Consider the following 22,095-nt stretch of genomic DNA (forward strand, 5'->3'; position numbering starts at 1 on the left):
CATAAATCTAAAGGCACTACAGAAAGTTCTGCTTAGAAAGGCTTTTAGCAGCTCATAAACATAGAGAGTATCTAACAGAAACTATGCTGAAAGGTGAGGGAAAGTTGGAAGGACAGGTCACAACTGAGACAGATACTGCATGCCACTTGAAATACAGAAGCCTTAGAAATTATTTCTGTTTCTCTGTATAAAATAGATTTTTCCATAGATGGATATTTTATATTTGGCTTATTCTAGCTTCTGTTCTGGATTCCTGATACATGAGACTGCTATTGGAATATCCTATTCCACTAGAGGAACGTTACTGGCTTTTTTCTAGAAGACTAATAACCTATTATATCACATGAAATGGAAGGCCCATTCATTGTGTTCCAGTTCATACATAAGGATCACTTGATCTTTGGACATTCACTATATAAAAGCTGTTACTTTAAACCCCACCAAATACAGGTTTTGTAGCTTCAATACACTATCTATAGAGGTCCTACCCTGGTAAAGGGGAAGAACATTGTTTTTTCATTGTTAGAGCACAATTTTAGTCTAATATCTTAGAGTAAACATGTCCCAGGCTTATTTTTGCTCTTGGTAATTATTTCTGAATGCAAGCCCAATCAGTTTGGAGAAAAGGAATCTGTATGCAAGATTCCATACAGTCCTTAGAACCAATCCACAGCACACCCTGAAATCCCTCCAGTACCAGAAAGCTGCTTTGAAGTTTTCAAGTGTTGAACTAAATATGTTAGAGATTGACTGAGCCCTGACCCTCGAGAAGAACTCCTAGTCTTTTAGGCAGAAAGAATACATCCTATATATAGGTTATGTTAACTTGTACTCTGGAGAGATTTGAGAGATTGGATTCTGATAGATATGGTGCTAATCATTTTTAATGTCTCAGAAGATAATGCAGCCTGGCTATTTTGGGAGACCTTTTTCACATTATGAGATTCAGTTTCCTTATCCATTTAATCAAAAAGAACTCTTTGGAATTCGCTTCAAAGTGTTCTGCCTCAGACACTAAATTCTCACAATTTATTCTCAAATTTAAAAAAACGAAAAGCTTCATTGTTAACACCCCATTGTTAAAGCCTTTCTGAAGTATTTGGGAAATTTGGAATTTAAAAGGCTAAGCAAACTAATAGCTACTTAAACAGAGAGCAAAATTCCTTTCTTAAACAAAAGAAGGTGAAGCTAACTGGCACCAATAGGAGGGACTAGTTTAGTTGAAAGCTACAGTTTGGGTGAAGACTGCAGGAGATTCTTTCCAGAATCACCACAGGAACTTCCACACAGTTTAATGACTTGTAGGGACCACCTACAAAAGCAAGCAATTTTACACCAAATAAAAGCCATAAGGCCTTGCCAAAGATGACACAGATCCTTTACAAAGCATCCATAAAAAGAATAGCACACATTACCATATGCTAACCTACGGGGGGGGGGGGGGGGGAAACACTAGGACATATGTAGGTGCTATACAAAAGTCACAAATTTCAACTTTAAGCAGCTCTTTATATACACATTTAAAACTGTGTTTTCTTTACAGGCTTGACCTAGTTACTCTATTTTTATTTACCTGTTTTATCACTTCTGTCTAGGCATTTTCCTGCCCTGACAGGTGACAGTACATTGAAGTTTAGATTGAAATTTAGATTGCAGAAAGAAGCAAGTGGCAAAAACGAAAATAGCTGTCAGACTAGACAACAGATGAACAACAACAGGGACAGCTGCAATATGCTACAACCTGCCAAACCTGCGTTCTTTCCCAAGGACACAGATGCCATTTGTCTCGGGCATGGGGGGAGGGGGGAGCTCTTTTCCATTAAGGTACCACATGCAGATCATTTTGCTTCAGTTCCAGGCACTGTGGTGAAGCTTCAGCAGCAAGAGGTAAAGCACAAACTTCCCTAGCAAAAACCCTTACTCACTCTCTTCCTCCTCCTCTCCTGACCGATCAGGCTGCAATCAGGTGTTTTTACTCTTCTGTTCTGACGTGGGAAGGCTTGCTAGTTCTACTTTTCCTCGCTTTCATCCAAAATTACATTCTGCTAGCTATTCAAGACATCATCCTTAGAAATGCTGCTCTTAAACAGGCCTTGTCTCCATTCATAAGGTACAAAGACATTGGTCCTTAGTTGCATAAAGCTGGAAGGGGAATGAAAGCAGAGTTAGAAGACTGGAAAAGTTCCTTTCCTAAAGAAAGTTGGCAAACAGGAAAAAATCAGAAGAATCAGTTTGAATGCCAAGTATAAGAAGATCTAGCTGTATATTTATATAAATATCAGCTGTATATATAAGCCATGAATCAGTGTTACATATACACATATGCACCTATCTTTTTCCCAGACACACACAATTCATGCAATACAGCATTCTATTATTGCTGATTTAGAGAAACTGTCGGAAAACTTTGGTTACTGTGAAATATCCAAATTGCATCATATGAGTTGTGTGTGGAGTGCCAAAGAGATAGTAAGCTGAGATACACCACAGGGTCCCACAGGAAAGAGGTCTTCAGCCATTGCTAGAGCACTAAGACTGACTGGCAAAGACTAGAGAATACTCCAACCTACTTTTAATCAAGAAAAAAGCCACAGTCCCTTCCAAATGAATATATGCAGCGCACTGTCAGACACACAACAGAACACACCAGAAGATACCCTGTAGTATCTTACTGGGATGCAAGTAACTTGAAATTGGCCAATGCGATTGTTACATGTTTGGATGTTTCCAAATCATTTGGATGTGGATGTTTCCATCAATGTGATGAACTGCTAGTACAGACCTAGTGAGATCTAGGCCCCAAGATGAATCTGGTTTCTCAAGCTGGCAACATTCTTCTGAAAGAGCAGCAGAATGTCAAGCTTTCTGATGTACCAAATAGCAAGGGGAAAGAAAAATTAACAAGTTCCTCAAGCTGCTTGCAATTGCTGACTTCCGAGAAGGGACTGCAGTTATGTCAGGCATCCAAGCAAAGACAACAGATAAGAGAGCACAGCACAGGGATACACAAATCCTGCAGCAAACTGAGATAGCTCTTGCCCCAAGAGGTTTAACTGGTTCTCTCATTACAGAGAAACATGTCTGAACAGAACAAGCTCTGTAGGAGCAGCACAATTCATTTCTCAGATTTAGTCGTCCTGGATAAATGAGAGAGAAGGAGATGTAATGTTAGAACCTGAATCTGCAGAGAGATACTGCATGAACGATCCCACATACAAAACTTACCCAGCTGGGCCTCTTTCTCTGGCTGCTAGACACTAGACCCAAACCACAAAGAAAAGGAGAGACTTGGATTAATCTCTCAAGGGCTGGTAAGCTACTTCTCCCCATAAACTTCAGCTTTATTACATGTTGAGTTTTAAATGAGCTAGTAGAAGCCATAAAGCTAATTCAGGGTGGTTTGTTCTCTCCTGGAAGGAAAAAGGAAAAGTACAGCTTATAGCAACATAAAAAAAATCCTAATTATTTTGCTAATTGAAAAAGTAATTCCAATACTCCGGTAAATTTTGGTTTATTGCATCTGATTTTGGTTTGGAAGTATTCAACTCCTGGCCAGTTGTGGAGGCCACTCCAAAAAACTAATATAACAATTTTATTACAACAATACAATGCCACTGTTGATGACTTGCTGGTGCGATACACCCTGACTCATGAGAACACAGCCCATCCCACACAAGACAGAGAGGAGCAAAGAGCAGTAGGGTTCTAAAGAGCAATCAGACCACAGTAGTAAGAGGGAGTCCCATACCTCATCTGATGTCAACAAAATACTTACAGGATTGTGAGCTGCTTCTGCTGAATGATGAACAACCCACCAGTCAGACGTCCATTCCCAGGCATTTCCTACAATGTTGTACAAGCCATATCCATTGGGAGGAAATGCAGTGACCTACACAGGGTACAGAGACTGTAAGTACCAGTTCTTTCAGCCACTCCAAATAAAATAAGGTTTTTATCCTGAAGATCAATCTGCTGAAGGTGCACTGATCTTTATCAGAAGCTTCTGCCTTCGTATCTCAAAACACTCAGAAACAAAACAAACAGAAACAAAAATACTGAGGTGGTAGTGCAAAACTGTAACACCTGGACATACTCTATTCAAAGAAAACAGAACGAACTGTTATCATTCTCAATGTTCTCAGCACCATGTTTCCACTATTATACGTAGTATCTTCTCACTGGCTTTGCAAATTGATTCTGTAAAGAGGGGGACTTCATTTGATTAACAGATGTATAGCTGCAGATAGCATTAGTGATTTCCTAACTTGCGTATCCATTCTTACAGCTTCCAGATTCCCCTGCCTCACCCCCCTTCCCCTGCAAAGAAAAGCAAGAGTCATTAAATCATGCATATAGATTTCTCTGCTGATGACACTCTTTAGACTTATTTTAACTAGCATTTAATAATTCATTAAATCCTTGATTATCTTTAAAATTCCACTGCCTTTCTCCATGCTAGACAGCTTCAGTCTTCCAAAAAGCCGTTGCACTTCTTTTAAAACTGTTACAGTCTTTGTGGCTTGGGAACAACTACCCAAAGCGAGAGTTAAAAGAGACAGCCATGCCAAAAGTGGAAGCAGAAAGTATTTCAGCATCTGACTCAGAACCTGGGCGGGGGGGGGAAAGGGGGGGGATAAGGAAAAGAGGTCAGTGAGAGAAACTAAAAGTTAAAATGAAAGTAATCTTTACTTTTCAATTAGCTTAAAAAAAATCCCCTGGTAATACCTAAGCCTGCAGTGAAATAAATCATAGCTTGAACATCTAAAGGTGAAAGAGAAGAGTACAGTAATAGATAACACCCACGGTTCACTGTGTTGAGCACAGACCTCCATTTTAGGAAGGCTAAGTTAGTTTCCATATCATTAATCCACTTTGAGACACACTTACAGGTGCAGTTCCTTTGTACCCATCCTCTGCAGTGTTGTTGGTCGGGAACACTCCCTGCCAGATGTTGACATAATGCTGACCTTTTGGCTGAAGCTTGTTGCCCCATGGGAAAAGCCTGTCGAAAAACATACAGGAGAACAACTGTCAAACATGGCTCAAAGAGAAATTGTAAAGCAAGCTTCATAAAGAATACTTACTCTGGGGAACTCCATGTATAGAATATACACAGTCTGTATTCCAGCTGTACTAATATCTAGCAGGCTTTAACAGAGAGCAAGGATTCAACAAGGACAGTTTCTATACAAAAGAGGGAAAGGCAGGGAAAAACCTACATCATTAGCCCTGACTAGTGCAGCACATAATCCAGGATGCAGGAAGGAGATGTCATAAAACTGTTAATCAACCTTGTCTTCCCCTTCCCTCCCAGAGCCACGTAACAGGCGCATCCAGTGACTCTGCAGGTACTGTGCAGTAACGAGTTACTTACTCCTCAAGCTCTTCTGCAACTCCTTCAGCCTTGGCATGTGCCCCTGTGCCACGTCTCTCATCTACAATAGCAGCAGTTCTGCATCTTCGCACCTTGTCACACCTCCTCTCCCCTCGCGTTGTGTTCTCTTCCCATTACAGAGCTCAGATTATAATCTACCACTTAAGCATTTAGGAAAATTCACTTACGTAAAGGAATCTGTTCAGAATAAGTCAGAGTTATATTTACATGTACCATGCAAGAAAAAACATGGAGGGCAGTAGAAAAAACCCACACAGCTTTTCCCTATCTAGTAAATACCAGTTTTAAGCATTTAATCAGGCAGACATTCTTGACAGGTACCTATTCTCAAGGCCCCCTCGACAGCTATATTCCCATTCAGCCTCAGTTGGTAATCGTTTTCCTGCCCATGTGCAAAAAGCTAGAGCATCATTCCAGGAAACATGAAGAACTGGGTGATCCATTCTGGAGAGAGGAAAAATAAAGAAAAGAAAAAAAAAGAACAAAATCATCAGCAGACCCAAGCAGTTTCACAACCCTACAGTACACACAAGCGCTTTATGAAAACCTTAAAAAAGATGGCCACAAAAGACAGTGAGGAAGTTTCATGGCCTTGTTGTATCAATTACAATTGGACAAGCTAAAACAGTAAGGCAACAAACCCCTATAAGAAATTTAAATAGACGGTGGATGGGGAAAGCAGCTATCGGGAAAAGGAAAACAAGAAAAAAAAAGTTTAGTTTGTCCCACCATACTTTTATGTACAGCTCTCTACAGTAACCAGAAAGATATTTTTAGCTTGTGCTTTCCCATGTTCTCACCTCAGAAGCCTGCTGAACCCAGGAGCCAGTGAAAAATGTGTGTGTTCCAAACCCCAAAGGAATGTGCCAGAAGTCCTTTAAGACTACACCATTAGTACTTACTTCTAGGCTACTTTTTACATGATATTAACAGGAAACCAAGCTTCTTGACTGAAAAATTTAGGTTGTAGTTTAAGGCTGAACAGGGTTGCTCTCAACTTTCCTGTGCACTCCTCTCTTTGCTGCAGACCCTTTAAAGTTATGAGCTGTCAGTTTGATTGTTAGTTACAGGGTTTAGGGAGAGAGAAACAAGAGGAAAAAAAAGAGTCCTTACTTGTAGCATCACTTTTTCACAGCACTCAATCCAGGAAATGGCAAACAGCAGAAGTTCAACAAAAAAAAATTTTTTTCTTTGTGTGTTTTAAGCAGTTCAAGTTTGAACAAAGGCTCCTATCTTTCCTTTGGTTTAGTTCCCAAACTTGCACTTACAATCTTGCCTTCTCTTTCTGGAAAGAGACTGAAACTGTGTCTAGTCATTATTGTCAAAAGACTCCTCCCCAGCTGAGCTTCTGAGCGAGATACTCCAAGAGCCAAGGGTTCTGGCCCAAAGGAAAGATACAGGCTTTCTGTTTGTCTTTCCTGCCTCATCTAACAAACCAGCCTATACCTGCCAGTTCATTAGACTGTTTCCATGCAGTGAGTTCACTCGCAATTGTACTAGGCTAGGTTTGCACCACACTTCTACAACACAAGATTTACATGGCAGGTTTCCAACTCGTATCTGCTGACTGTGACCTGAATTTCTCCATCTCCCCTTACAACGCCTCCTGATAACATCTCTCTCTATTTTTACCTCAGATAGTTCTTTCATTGCCCTTGGAGAACAGACAATGGACTTGTTACTAAGCAGTTTAGCTATCAGATGATATTACTCTAATGTAGCCCTGTTCTTAGGGGACTCAAAAACATGCCAACATCTAGCCCAGATCGAGGCTAGAGAGTCCGACTTTATTTCAAGCAGCAGTGTTGAAACTTTAACCAATTGATTAAGCAGTTCGTGTCAACTTCATAGTCAGTCTAGTGAGAGAAACGAGTTAGAACATAAGAGGTCCCAAACAAGCAGTCACATCCAAGTAAGTATGCAATAATACAGCAACCTGCAACAACAGCTTTCAACACGTGCAGCCAAGGGCTAGTTCTGCAGCATCTACAAGTAGTATCCGAGAAAGTGAAGTCTTCTGATTTTAGAGGCTTAAAATTCATCCCAATTCTGAACTGAAAGAGATTGTATGAAGATGTGGGGCAGCAGGTTTCAGAGTTGACCATGGTAAGGCAGGCTCTAGCTTATCTGCAGGCTTTTAGAGTAAAGTTTTCCAAGGCATTCAGCTTCCTAACAAAGCCAGCGCTCATCTTCCAACGATAAGTCATCTACAAAGTCAGAAAATTTTGCAATGCACAAATTCTTCAACATCCTGCTACTGAAGAGATAGGCCCCCAAATCCCGGATAGCAGGACATATTGTGGGTAGACTCCCAGACTATGCAAGCAGCTAGTGGTCAATCTTCCCCTCCAAAACTAGATCTGCAGTGAATGCTCTAAAGTCAGCAACCCTCAAAGGATCTTCTGCTCTCTTCACATTTGTGTATCAGTAGTGAAGCAAACACACTGAAGCACATTTCCATACGGTCTCTTTTCCCTTTGCTGGTAGGTGCTTATAAATCTATTTGAAATACCAGTATGGCATATACTGACCGTACAACCACCGAATATTGCATGTAACACACCAGAGGAAGTGAAAATGGTCACAGAAGCAGAAAAAGCAGCAAACATAACTAGTCAAAAACACCTCTTTCACCTCCATTCCCAGTGCAAGTTTGCAGGTTTATTTACAGTGAGCACCGCATATTAAAATTAAATGGCTATTTATGGCTTACCTCTTTAAGATATTAGAGTCAGGACCTTCCGGGTGTTTCCAGTTGGCTCCCTTCACAGGCAACCACCAGGGAGCAGCTGCAACCTGAAAGTGCACAAGAAAGGCCAGGAAAAGTGGTCATTTAAATGCCAGAGTAAAGACCATTGTGAAGAACAACCATGTGACAAATGAAAACACAGCTCAAACTCACAGCTCAAGACTGCCTGCAGCTGACTGACCTATTACTTGCCAAATCATCTCTGACCGAACAAGATGGTCATTTGCTCTACATTACAATACTGCTGGCCAGAGAAGAGCCAAAGGTATGCAGTAGCACAAAGAAAATACCACCTAAAAACAGGCAAGAGAGAGAAGCCGAGTCCTGAGCCTACTTTTCTGAAATGCCGATCTTTTTCCTTCTAGATTTTCCTGACCTGTAGGTTGAGGATGCAACAAGCCACTGTTCATCTTCACTGAAGGCACAGCTTTCAGCGCATTACTTGAGGTTGACTAGACTCTGCTCTCAGAAATTCAGGTGCAATTCTTGACCTCTGGAAGCCTATGCCAAATACCCTCAGATGGTATTGGTTGAAAGAGGTCATCTGGAACATTACAGCTTTGAGAACCTTCTGCAACTTTATGCCTACAGTACAGTTAAACTGATGTTGACCTTCTGGCTAATTTTGGTCTGACACATGCTGCAGAGAGGATAAAGACAGCTTTGGTTTAAAGAATTTTCATTTCAGTTGTTTGCTTCTTAGAACCAGCCTTTTGGAATAATTAAAGCAAAATCCTGATGAGATCATCCTTTAACTAGGGTCAAAACACACCTTGAAACATATTTTGCTTCCTCATTAATTAGCTCAAAGTATTTGCTATCAGCTTCCAGAAGGTGGAGACAAAAGAGCCACAGAAGTCCAGCGGAGCTTTTTTTCATTTGGTTTGCTGGGTAACATCAAGCCTGAAAACGAAATATGCTATAACAATGCAGTCATGAAATATTTTTCTAACCAAAAGTCAATGGATGCATTCCAGAAATACTTCTTTGGCACTACAAAATAAATTGGAGAATTTCTTCTATTACACTTACTTCCAAGTTGAAAAGGTCACTGCACAGCACGGAACTATTCTATTCTGATTTGCGTTTACTTCGAAAAACCTGTCTTAATAATACACCCTTTCAGAAAATTGTGGCAAAAGGAGAAAATTTATACCAACCATCAGTAGCATTTTTCCCAGTACCTTAAGTGCTCACTGCTGAAATACTCCTGTCACAGGGATATTTTCCACACTGAATAAAAATTGAAGTAAGGCCTCAACACTTTAGGAGTTAAACCGCTAGACAGTTAGCACTAGACTTGAGACCAGACCCTGCTCTAACACTGGCCTGTAGAACAACCTTCAGGAACACCTGTCCCTCAGCCTTCCCCATTTGAATTAAGAGATGGCAAAAGGAGCAAGTGATATAGCAATTTCTGTTCATCCTGGTCCTGCTAAATCAACTTTGTGATGTGTTATACACACACCTAGGAACTGTGCCAAGATGGTGCTATCCTCTAACTTCCCAAAGGTAGAATCATTGAAAGCTGATGCTCAGGAGACAGAACACCAGTCTGACCAAGCGCTTTTAACAGCAGCTTCTGGAAGGAAGCTGCACCCTTCAACAATGAACGTAATTTTGTATTTTACACACACATAATTATCTCCATACATAAGCCATTAAGAAAAACTCTGGTCTCAGAGTTTCTTAACAACCTCTCAGATCCCTCACTTGAATGTTTCAGGAGGGAAATGAACTGAACTGCCTAAGAAATAGGAGTGCTGCTAATATACAAAGACACTATCTTATTTTTAAAGCATTTGACTAATCTATATAGCTTCCATAATAGTTTTTCACTCTTCTCCCATCATCACATAGAGATTTTGCCCAGGGCAGATGACTGGGTACCTTATATAAAGGCACACTGTAAATGAATGGTAGGCCTCGATTAAAGCAGCAGAGCTGTTGGCTCCTAGCCAGGAGTCCAGCCAAAAAGCCCAGAGCTCTTCGCGAGCGCTGGAATCCCTGAACACACTGCAGAATCCCGGGACTGCTCTGGCGACAAGCCATCCACGCACTGGCTCCTCCAGGAAGAGTGAGCAGAAGACATTTGCGTTAAGCGCAGAAGAAAAAGATGCTCTCAGCAGCTTGCTGAGAGCACTGACCCATCTAATGGGGACCTTTTAGGCATACTAAAGTAATGGTATTTCTCAAAGAGCCTGCAATCGGATCTCCCTATCATGATAAGCACACAGATCAATAACATCAAGTCCCCCCACCCCCCAAACAAAAAAAAGCAACCAGAAAAAAAACCCCACACACGGAAAAGGTTTGATCTCTCACTATAAAATACAGCTGTTACTGAGCATTCAAACTCAAAGATGGGACTCCTGTTTAGAGAGCTATCCAGCTCAACTTTCACAGCACCAACCTATAAGCCTGAGAATGACCAAGCTGCTGAACAGATACTACAGTTAATAGGCTTAAAACTAGTCAGATTTAACCAGTTCCTTGTATATTTAGAGCTTTAGTCTTTAATCTATACTCAAGAAAGGATAGAAATCCAAAGCAGAATTTGAGAACTCTAAGGAAAATAAGAGATCCACAGTATTATTACTAAAGGTTCTCCAATAACCTGGAAGATCAATAATAAGATTTCATTCCAATAGTTACTAAGCACATCACACTTCTGTGAATTAAAAGGCTAGCTTTTTGGGGAAAAAGAATCTTTGCAAGACACTGCTTAGACTTATACTTTAGAAGACTAATTTTGGAAAATATTTTTGTTACGCTTGCTGCATGAAAAGAAAAAACAGATGCTTTCAATCAGAATGGTTTATTTTAAACTAAGAAAAATACAGTCTCTCCACATGAGAGCAGTACATGTGCGTGTCTTCTGTTTCTGGCTCTGCTGAACTGAACACCAAATGGCTGCCAGCCTTTGCAGAACACCCAGACCTTTAGAGAACTTATACATATAGTACTAGGACAAGATAACAGTGATAGACTACGTACAACCTTCAATAATTAATTGCAATTTCCAAAGAAAAAAAAAGTCATGTACCTGAAATTTACAGTCCTTTCAAAAACTTCTCAGAAGTCTTTAAAGCTTTTAATTGCTCTAAATCTAATTAGCAGAAGAGCTCATTAGACAGAGATATTACAACATCCCATTTAATACGGCAAAGCCTTCCCTTGCCACTAATGAGCTTAGTTACTTTCATAATGCTGAACGTTCTCATCCTTCACTCCTAAACATGTGTTTTGTAGACTGGCAAGAGATTCATTTTGTGAAAACAGCAGCGCACACTGCTGAATAGTAGATCTCGAAAGGGATACCGAGTTAAAGGACACTCTGCTTTGTTTTGATGAACTCGTTACAGCATAGCTTATCACTTGTAACAGAATTGGTCCAACAGATATCAGCTCTGCAAACGTTACACAACTGCCTTGATACGTAAAGGAATGTAGTTCTAGGGGCAAAGCACACTTCAGAGGCAGAAAAGCTCGGTGCTTGTTTTGGTCTGATCCAGCTGTAAACTTGGATTATCCAGCTCTCTGCTCCAGGATTAAAGTTTAAGAACTCACTGTTCTGCTTATCACAGAATCTTAGTACTGTGAAGAAAAGAACATGATATGATAATCCTGTAAAGATTTAATAACAGTTGACTTCAGCCTACAAGTTTTCTACCCAAAAGAAGCAATTTGGAGAACAGAAGCCTGCCCTCCCACTATCAGCTTGTACAAAACTGAAAGTTTCAAGCATCCAATCATCTTTTCAATTCAGGCTGGGATATCCTAACTTCAATTACCCCATTAACTGTACTAGTGATTTCAGAATTTTTAGACTACTTATCAATTATCTTGAAGAAAATTCCTTCCTAAAAACACATGGAAAATGAAGGGGGCGGGGGGAAGCCAGCAAAGTTGCTTTCAGCAGCAGCATTACACTGCAACATTACTGGCACTGCAAAATAAGCTCAGGAACACTGGAAAAGCCAGCCAACGGCTACCATGAAAAACCTTTGTATTGGTCTTGCATCCAACACAGCAATGGTCATGCTGGGAAAAAACCCACAAACGTACGCAAGCTACACACAGAAACCTTCACTTTAGCCCCAAATTTTAATTTCAAACTATATTAATGCATTAAGAGAGTTACCAAAAATAAACTGAATAGCTAGTCTCATATCTAATTCCATTTCCCACATTCAGCAGATCACTTGAAATAACAAAGCTGCAGATTTCAACCTCAATTTGGGCCCATAAGATCGTAAGAAATTCATGCTATCGTTCAGACATGCAGCACCAAACACCTTTTTTGATGTGCTACAGCATTTTGATGATATTTTAAAATAAGGCCTGCATTCATATTTCTAAAAAAATATAGAATTAGTCAAGACATACATCTGAAGGAACAATAGTTATTGCAGAGTAAGAAAACTTCAACAACTTAGGAAACGATTTATCTAAAAAAGGAGTTTTCTGACTGAAAAGAAGTTAGAGTCTGGAAGACACCAAAAATCATTTACTAAAAAGGTTAGTTGTTAAAGAAAAAATGCATACACTTCAGTTTCAGAAGCTAAATTAATAGATTACAACTTGCTTGAGTCTGATTCTGTTAAGTAATGTGCATCTTTAATTTGCAAAAGCATCCTCGTGGGTGCAAAAGCAACGTGCGCGTAGGCTGCAGGCAGGACAGTTAGGAAGCATTATCACTAGGGAATAAACCCAGAGGTCTGAAAGCCCTCAGTGGTGGTGGAAAATATTTTGTATAGAAGAACTATTCCCAGGTCAGATTTTATTTTATCCACGTAAGGCGGGTACAAGTAAATCACTGATAATTTTTGCTCCTCACAGCCATATCCAACACCCTGAACAGTTTATTAATGACTGATGCAGGATGCAGCCAGGCTGTAGCACATTTTTAGTAGGGTAGGGAGTTAAAAGACAGACAAACAAACATCCCCCAAAACCCTGTGCAATAGATGAGCCATGAGTATTTCCCCCCCTCAGAAACCATAAAGAAATCACATTGGGTTGGCCCCTGGCTGCAAGTGCTTCTTTACGCCTACTTTTCTACATGGTATTTATGCGTCTTCCCAGTATGCCTCAAAATCTAGTCTTCCCTCACGCTAAGATTCGGGTCAGAGGTCCGTCCCCCACCTGCAGCCCCCAAGCAGGCACGGCGGCAGCACCTCCTCGCCTGCGCCGGGCAGGAACCCCCCCAGCCCGAGACTGCCCGGTGAGACGCAAGAGGCCGACGATGGGCACCGGCAGGGCGAGCTGGCATTTCAGGATACGATTCAGCAACCTCAGCGTCAGTGAGCAGCAGCTCTTCAGGGCTGCTGCGTTAGCACGCCCCAGCTCCAGAGCTAACGCTTACCACCACGGTATTTTGGCTGCTCGTTATCACCATCTTCTCGAAATCCTGCTCTGGGTCAGAGAGCCAGGGACCAGCAGAAGGCAGAGACTAGGCTTTGCATTCAGACAGATACAGAACACATCACATAGCAGGGGGAAGCTTTAAACAAGCCTGAACCATGCAGTGGTCCCACTTCATTTGAAAGCTATTTTCCAAATCCGTGGGAAAGACCTTAGACTGACGCACACTCCCTGTTCACCTTAGCCAGTCCTCTCCAGATCTGCTTTTCCTTTCTATCAGCACACTGAAAATGGCACTAACATGACCTATTTCCATGCAGTGCATCATCTCCATAGCAACAGTCCTGTGTTTAAGTTGAAACAGCTGTAACTGAGTCAGGGAGACTTTACAATGTAAATAATGTGAAAGTGAATACTGCGTCAAGGCTCAAGACAAAGAGGGGATCTTTTCTAGCCAGTTATCAAGGTTGTCACAGTAGCTGCACAAGGGGGCCATAATCTACATATGCAGATAATTCATAATATTTCATACTTTTCATATTCATAATCATATTTGTACTTACAAAATACTCTGCAGAGAACAAACCTTCTATAGTTACTGAACCGAAACACAGCTGTCAAACTCCAAATCAGTAATTAAGTACACTGTAACAGCTAAAAAAAGGAGTCAGTTGAAGAATTTTTCCAGAACATAACTCTAATACTTGACATTGCCAGCTTTTGCAACGCTACCGCAAGTCTCATGCTATTTATTATATCAATTAAAGTCCCAGCTCCTAAAAAGCTCCAGTTTCAGAAGCAGCTCTTTTCATACTTACTTTCTTACAAAGGTTTTCCACCTCCCTCACCAGCTCAGAAATGAGGGCAATAAGGGGTTTTGTTTAATATTAAATAATGATACTATTTGTCTTCAGTTAATTAAGTCTCAGTATTTCTAAGTACGTTGAAATTGCAACACCACAAAAAATAAAGGTGGCAGATTTATAGAATAGGAATAAATATATTTTAAGTCAGAGAGAAGAGTTCAGATTTAAGTGGAAACTAGTGCTTTACTTTTATAAAGGGACCTTTTCTTTCACAGAAGGAAAGGTCATTGAATCCCAATCAAATAGAATAATACTTCACAACTATGTCAATCCTCCAAGAAAAATTTGATGCTAAAATCCAGTAAGATTCATTATGTGCAAGTTTTGGAATCCAAAGCAGCTTCTTTTGAGGAACTGGTATTCCTGGTGAGTTCCATCTCTAGAAATCTATTATTTTTCAGCCAGCATCTAAATCTGCACTCAGTCTAGTCACTTTTTCCAAAAATCACATGAATATGAGCTTCAAGAAAACGAGGCACACATGGATACATACACAGCATGAGATGCAAGCAGTGCTCCACTTACCAGTTTTAGTTTATATTGTTAATAGGGACTAACATTACCGATAATTCCCAATGAGAGATGCTTCCTGCACATCTTGCAGTATTCCCAATAGTAGGAGTTCAGCATAAGAGGACAGAGATTAACAGTCCATCAGCTCCATCTTTCTCAAAGCTTTCATAACCTTACTCTTATCAGTACCTCCTACATCTGAAGCATTGGGCTCTGCAAGAAGTGGGCTCGCCCATCTCCCCTTTGATTTCAGTTTCTTCTCTGAAAGTCCTCTGAAAAAGCAAGAGCCAAGGGTGGTGGAATTAAAATTCACCCTTAAAATACCAGTAAGTGTACTAGTCAACTTCTGCTTATGCAATGCATATATGTTGGTACTTTAACAGTATCAGACGTTATATGATAATCTCCTGTTCCCCCTGCCCCAAGATGCAGATAAGCAAGTTATTATTGCACGCTGTCAGAATGCACAGTCTGCACAGTAAGAGATGCAAATGCTAGGACTGCTATCCTACCTATAAACATTGCTTGTTGCAATATTAAACTGTCCTTCTAGCTCGTTCCACACCCAATACCCATTTGAAATACATATTTCCACTGTTGTTACAATGGGAATCTGACCTTTGCATTATTGTTATTAAACGCCAGTTTAATAATAATTTGCTCCAGTTTGTCAGTGAACTGACTTCACTGCATTCTCAGACCAAAAATAAAATGCCTCCTAAGAAGAAATGAAAGTGTACAGATTTGTATGCTTTTTAATTCTTAGTCTCTTCACTGCAAAAATCTATCAATATATTTGCAGTCCAGAAGCAAAAGACAGTTTTGCTACAGCATTTATCTTCCACAAGCCAAAAATAAAAATTCTCCCACTATTCTCCAGGGAATGAATTTGACTTATGCTGTACTTCTTTCTCAGTACAAGTGCTATCCTGTTAATCTTTTTCATGGTAGCTGCACAGCAAGCAAAAACTCTTGCAGGTATTTGTAACAGCTCTCAAATCCCCTCGTTGGCAAGTATGCCTCAGTACCTTCTCATTTCACAGACAATTCCCATGCTTTTTGCCTTGGGATACGTTAAAAAAAAATGCCATACAAGTAGAATAGCAGCACTGGGCATGTACTTCCCTGCTCCACTTCCTCCTTAACTCAGTCAGAGAGGGAAGCGAGCAGAAAAAACAGTCTCATCACAAAATAAGATGTGCAAGACCTCCAAATTTTGAGGTTTTTCCCTTCTCCCCAACACTGACCCCAAAAGAGAAGGAAAGAAAATTCTCTAACCACCAGGCTATGGGCTATTCTATGCTGTGTTTTATCTGTGACATCTAAACCAAGGGCCAAGTTTCTGGGAAATGCCATGACTTAACAGCTGCAGTGATTAGTACTTCATTTTAATCTGTAAGTCTGAGAACTGATTTTATATATGAATCTATCAGAATTGGTAAGTTCACACAAAATGCTTCGGTTTTAAAGGAATTTCTACCCTCCCCCTAGAAAATCCTGTTGTATTTGAAAAAGTCCCTGCCAATTCTACCAGTAACACCCTCATCTGTTACAGTGCATGGCAGACTCTGAGGCCAAAACTGAACTTGGGTTCCCAGACAGCCAGAACAATTGAGCTACTGGTGGCTACACCTCTTTTTACTGCTTCCTTCCAGAGGAGGATTAAGTCAGCTCTACATTCCTGTAGTAGTGGATATCTAGGAGACGACCTCACCTCCAGGAAATTCACACCCAAAGCTCCAACAGTTCTTCTACATGCTAAGTCGGTTCTCTCCTGCATTAACTTTCACCAGCCCCACCTCTCTTCTGTCTAATTTGGCAGTTTCCTTCCTTTCATGGCCTTTCATGAAATTGGTCCAGTTTAGGAACTGGAGAAGCCAAAGCACCCAAATAGAGCAAAACCCACAGACAACTCTCCCCAGAGGCACCTCACTATTTCTAGTTGTTGTTAAACATTATTTGGTTCAACATCTTCGCTTCCATCTTTCCCCAATTCTTTCACTGCATATGAAACACTGCTACTAAAGTATATATCCTTGCCGATCTTCCACTATATTTCCACACCTGCATTTAGTAGCACTGTTTCAACTGGAGAAAAGCTTCCTCAAAACACACCTGAGCCACTAAGACAAAGTCCTATCTGTAAAAATCGGTATTCTTCCATCAGAAGTGGCCAATACAGTAATTTCGCCAGTCACTTTGGTGGAGGAGTTTTCAGTATCAGAAACACACTGATGATATCCTATTACGCTTTTCATGGTGATCATTACGATTCAAGAGGATATATACCACAAGTTAAAGTATCAGTTGACTAGGGTATATGTTGACACACAAGCATTAAATCTTAATCTTTTCTACTGTAGATCATTGAAATTGGCTTGCATCAACAGATTTTATGCTGTTTATACCTTTTCTGGATTACATTTGAACAGTCACACTGCAGTAACCAAGTTTTAAAATACATTCACATTTTCTCATAATTAAACAGCATTAGATTCCTTTCACCATTTTCCCCTAGCAGATCCTAGTGAAGTTTAAACATTTAGACTTTCGGTCGATGTAACAAGAAGCTAGAGGTCACCAGCCTCAAAAGAAAAGCTTGCAGATCCCCAAGCAGGGGTTGATTTTGCAGAACCTTAGAAGTCCTTGCCCCACAGTTTGAAAGCCATTGCATTTTAGCAGTTCAGTTTCTTGCAAGCTGTTTATAGCAATTTGTTTCTTGTAAGCACCATCTATAGACAACACTAATGCATGTCTACTTGTTTCAATTAGCAGGGATAAGCATTGCCTACATACAGAATTAGGTTGCCTGAGCAGTCTGTAGCACTATATAATATTATAATATTTATATAAAATATAGCACACAATGCCACATCCACATGGATTATGCTTCTCTTTTCTCCAACTGAGAGACGCTTATCTGTCATAACCCATGAATTGCGCTGTCACAAAAAGAAACCCTTGGAACAACCAAGGTCGGTACAGCACTCTCACCATTTATAATCTCTCAGAGGAAACGCATCCCACAACAACGAATAGACAGTTTTGAGAGGCAAAAGAATATCCAGATAAGGCACTAAACTGCCTCTTCAGACTTTAGAGTTCTCTCTCCAGCTCTACAGCCATGCTGCGGTCTGCCACATTCTCCTTGCAAACAGGAGTTCCCTGCTTAAAGTTGGATTTCATGGTATGTAGCTGGTGAGGGGGCAGGCAGACAGCAGGAGGAAGAAAAGCAGCTTCTAGTTTCTTCACAATATTACAATATTTTAGAACATATGTTTGTCCACAGCATCAGCATAAAGTTAAGCGGTGCCAGACTACAAGAAAGGCAGTCACTACTCTCCAGAGCACCTAAAGTGACTAGAACAGTATCTTTTTCCATGCCTACCCTGAGGATGCTCTGCATGCCTGTAACATAAAATGACATAACAATAAATACTGAAAAACATCACAGAAAAATAGTCTCCTGAAGTTTACTCTAAACAAATGCAGAAAACCTTTGTAAAGAAACTGCTAAAAAGACCATTTTGGGTTCCATGCCAGCTCTCTGGCAAAATTCTTTTTCTGTTAGCATTACAGCCAATACTTTAAAGTTTGGGTGACACACCCAGGAAAGTGTCTCCCAATACTCTGCATTTGATTATACAAATAGCTGAGACCGAACTTACACCAGCATTCTTATTTCAGGTTTTAAATAGGGAGCCTGGCTTAGGAATTTCTGCATCACAGAACTAAGGGAGGAGTAAGTTTTTCTATAATACTGACAGCTGAATTTTCTGTTGTGAAGATACGATGATCCCAGCTATATTTGTTTTACCTTCAGCATCAATTATGCTGGTACTTGGCAAGTTTAATAGTCTTTTCATAGCTCACAATACAGAAGTGAGTCCTAGCATAATGTTTCTTTCTTTGTAGTAACAAACCAAAATTCACATTTTTGCCATAGTCATATGCAGCCTAAATCCACACAGATTAGAGGTTTCGAGAAGCTCTGCCAACCTCCATCCATTTCACTTAAGGTAAAATAAAACTTCATGGACTTCCCCTTCCAGCACCATTTATATAGAACTATGACTATTTTTTACTCCAAGTTATCACACCATGCACTTGTGAGGGGCAAGCAAGAATTGTTGTGGTTCTCTCTGCATACAGACCTACTTAGGTCAAACTGAACTACTGGCAAAAGATGCAGTTTCAGTCCTGCTCCTGCTTTATCCCTGCTTTGTGTATGCCCTGCTTCCCTGCATTGGATCAAGCAGTTCAAGAACAAGCCAAATGTGCTTTGCTGATCCAAAAGAAAATTCACTGACCCAGCAACTAAGAAAATCCCAGCCAGAGTAAGCATAGCTTGAAGCCACCCTCCCCCCTCCTCCAACCTCAAATTGAGGTATTACACACACAAGAATGCTTCACTTCTAATACCTTTGTAAAGGCATGGGACAATAGATACAGAAGTGCAAAGTGTTTCACAACATTCACAACAGGAAAAAGGGGAAGGTGTGTGTGTGTGGGGGGGGGGGGGGGGAAGAAACACACAAGCTTGGCTACCAAATTCATTTTTTGCCAGTGTTCACCACTCCCACTCAACAGGAAAATTCTCAGCCAGCTCCAGTTTAACCAGCACCTCACGTACCAGGACCACCATCTTTCTGCAGCAAGATGAAGGAGACAGAAAAATGGTGAGGCATAAAGGATCTTCTAGAAAGCTAGAATAAATAGTAAGCTCAAGCCAATTAGTGTACTAGAAAGCCTCACAAACTGAGGTCTGCCATTGCAATAACACTTCTAAGAATATTTGCCTTTAGTTAACCTAGAAAAAGCTCTCCTACATGCATCGCTAGCATATCAGATATGTAGAAAATCCCGATTTTCTTAGGTCAGCACGAGCCAGGATTTACCCATCTTTCCTGGGCATGAAACTGCAGTGGCAGCACATGCCATTCACATATATGTAGGCTCTTGGAGACAGACGCACTCCTGTTCTTTGCCTACACAGCACATCACTCAGTGGAGTCCCCACCAACACCTGGACCTGTGAAGCACCACTGTAATACAAAGCAACAGGCATAACCTTTGTGTCACGACTTATTACAGTCCTAAATATCACTTGCTTAGGAGGCAAAAGACATGAAGGGGTTGATACCAGACTAACTTTTGCTAGTTAGAAGTAGAAAACTTTTGCTCTTTCTTTAGGGATATCGGAGAATTGAATGATGATCCTCAAGACTTGAGGCAGTCTACTATTCTAGGCCAAACACCCCCCCCAATAAATCCCATTTTTGTATGTGGCTTTGGGAACATCACACAACTGCAGTATTACTGCTGTAATTTCTAAGCATCTACCTCCACGGTTGCCAAGTAAATTTTACCCTGTTGTGTTACTCACTGCCTGGTGGATTTCAGCCTTCACTTCTTCACTCAGCATGCCCTCAAACACAAAGGAATCGCCAAATTTCTCTGCCTATTGGAGAGGAGGAAAAAATAAAATAAAACGAAGATTCAACTATCTTGTCAAAGGAATATTATTCTTAAAATGCCAGTCACATTTACAACTTTATTCTATAAATGATATGGAAATTCTAACCATAACTGAGTTCTCTTCAAAGGAAGCAATATTTCAGAACAGATATCTTGGGATGTCATTGTTCTTTAACAGCCACTGGACAGATGGCAGCTCACAGAGCTTCTGCAAATGTTTTTACTTCTATCAATTTAAATTATTGTTCCAATTATTCCAACAGCTTTAGAAAGCTACAGTGAATAATTAACATTCATGGACATATTTCGTTTGTTTTTCCTTTTAGAATCACACTAGAAAATGTTAAGCCTTCCTATTTACTCCTCATCCATCATTACAGGTACCTTGTTTTAAAATACTGTTGCAACATCTATAGAAGAGCTAGAAGTAAGCCAATCATTATACCTCGCACTAAATAAAGCCACTGAGAAACAGCCAAAGCCAAAAGAAGCAAGAAATACAAGTCATTTCAATGAATCACAGTATGAAACACCAGTGTTTTTTCCTTAATTTACTAAGTAGGTTAATATACTAGGGGAGTGGAAGTGTTATTAGCATTCAATACATTTGCTCTCCTCAATTTCTTGAATTTATTATAGACATTGAAACACTGAGAATGATCACCATGAGATGCTTCTGCACGCTCAGAACTCTTCAAGAAGCACATTTTGAACGGATTCCATTCAACACCTAAACTACAAGAAATTTTAACATCTGACCATAATTTTTATGTATTTGGTTTTAGAAAGGGAGAGGAGGAAAAAAAATTCTCTTTTTCACCCCCCACTATCTGAAAAATCCAGAGACAAACAGGTTTATCGCCAAAAGGACCTGAGGTTTCAGCTTGACAGTTTCCATATCAAGGTTTGTGGGGTTTTTTTGTTTTGTTTTGCTTAAGTTTGCTGAAAAAGAAAATACTTCTGGTTTAACAAGATGTTTGAAGATTTTTTTTCCAGCTTTCTATTTACTTTCATTTGCCACTGGAGTTCAGTCCAGTCTTTAATAAAAGAAATCAAGTAGGCTGGCTTTGCTTGCCCATAATAAATCAGTAATGCGGACATTATTTAAATACACAAAAACCAGCTTGGCCGCATCCCAAAAAACGCTGTGGAATCAGCTGTTTACTCTAACTCCAAGTTTATTTTTCCAAATCCAGTGTAAAAGGTAGCCTCATGTGAGGGGGGAGGGAGAAAGGCTAGGAACATCATGCAGCCACACCAGCCGAACCGTTAAGCAGTGTCTGAAACGGACTCCATCTGATGTGGTGCTCCCTTCCAATACCATTGCACATGGGCACATTCCAGAAGTCGTTTGCAACAAGAAAGCCCTGCTCAAAGTGAAAATTGTTAAGTAACTTTTTTTCATAATTACCGAGTTAACTTAAAAACAGAACTAGTGCCATAGATAAAAGCAGCCCTTCATCCAACCAGAAGGATCTCGTCTTCCAAATGAGAATTAGTTCATCAAGTGAATTCAGCAATCTCTCCTTTGAGACCTCATCATTACTGATGCCTTTATTTGCCTAAAAAGGCTGTCAGGGTTTTCTGAAAATTGCGTAGGAACAGTCAACTGTCAGGAAAGATCAGAGCTTCAGGCACAGGTAGCTTCTTTCTTGGAAGAGTCTTAGAATGTTCTCAGCCCATTGTTCCCAGAAACACACACAAAACTGTTAGTATACTTGCTATAA

At 40.3% G+C, this 22,095-nt stretch overlaps 1 protein-coding gene across 1 annotated transcript in view; it reads right to left on the minus strand.

Annotated features, from left to right (window-relative positions):
* The window catches only part of SUMF1 (sulfatase modifying factor 1), a 41,165-nt gene that overhangs the window by 13,137 nt on the left and 5,933 nt on the right, over positions 1 to 22,095 (minus strand). The window contains exons 3-7 of the mRNA XM_026110594.2: positions 20,277 to 20,351; positions 8,109 to 8,191; positions 5,717 to 5,839; positions 4,888 to 5,002; positions 3,776 to 3,889 (exon numbers count right to left, since the gene is read on the minus strand). Of these exons, the coding sequence (XP_025966379.2) occupies positions 3,776 to 3,889; positions 4,888 to 5,002; positions 5,717 to 5,839; positions 8,109 to 8,191; positions 20,277 to 20,351 (510 nt within the window). The remainder of the gene's footprint in view (positions 1 to 3,775; positions 3,890 to 4,887; positions 5,003 to 5,716; positions 5,840 to 8,108; positions 8,192 to 20,276; positions 20,352 to 22,095) is intronic.

This window comes from Dromaius novaehollandiae, chromosome 12 (assembly GCF_036370855.1).
Source record: "Dromaius novaehollandiae isolate bDroNov1 chromosome 12, bDroNov1.hap1, whole genome shotgun sequence".
NCBI lineage: Eukaryota > Metazoa > Chordata > Aves > Casuariiformes > Dromaiidae > Dromaius > Dromaius novaehollandiae.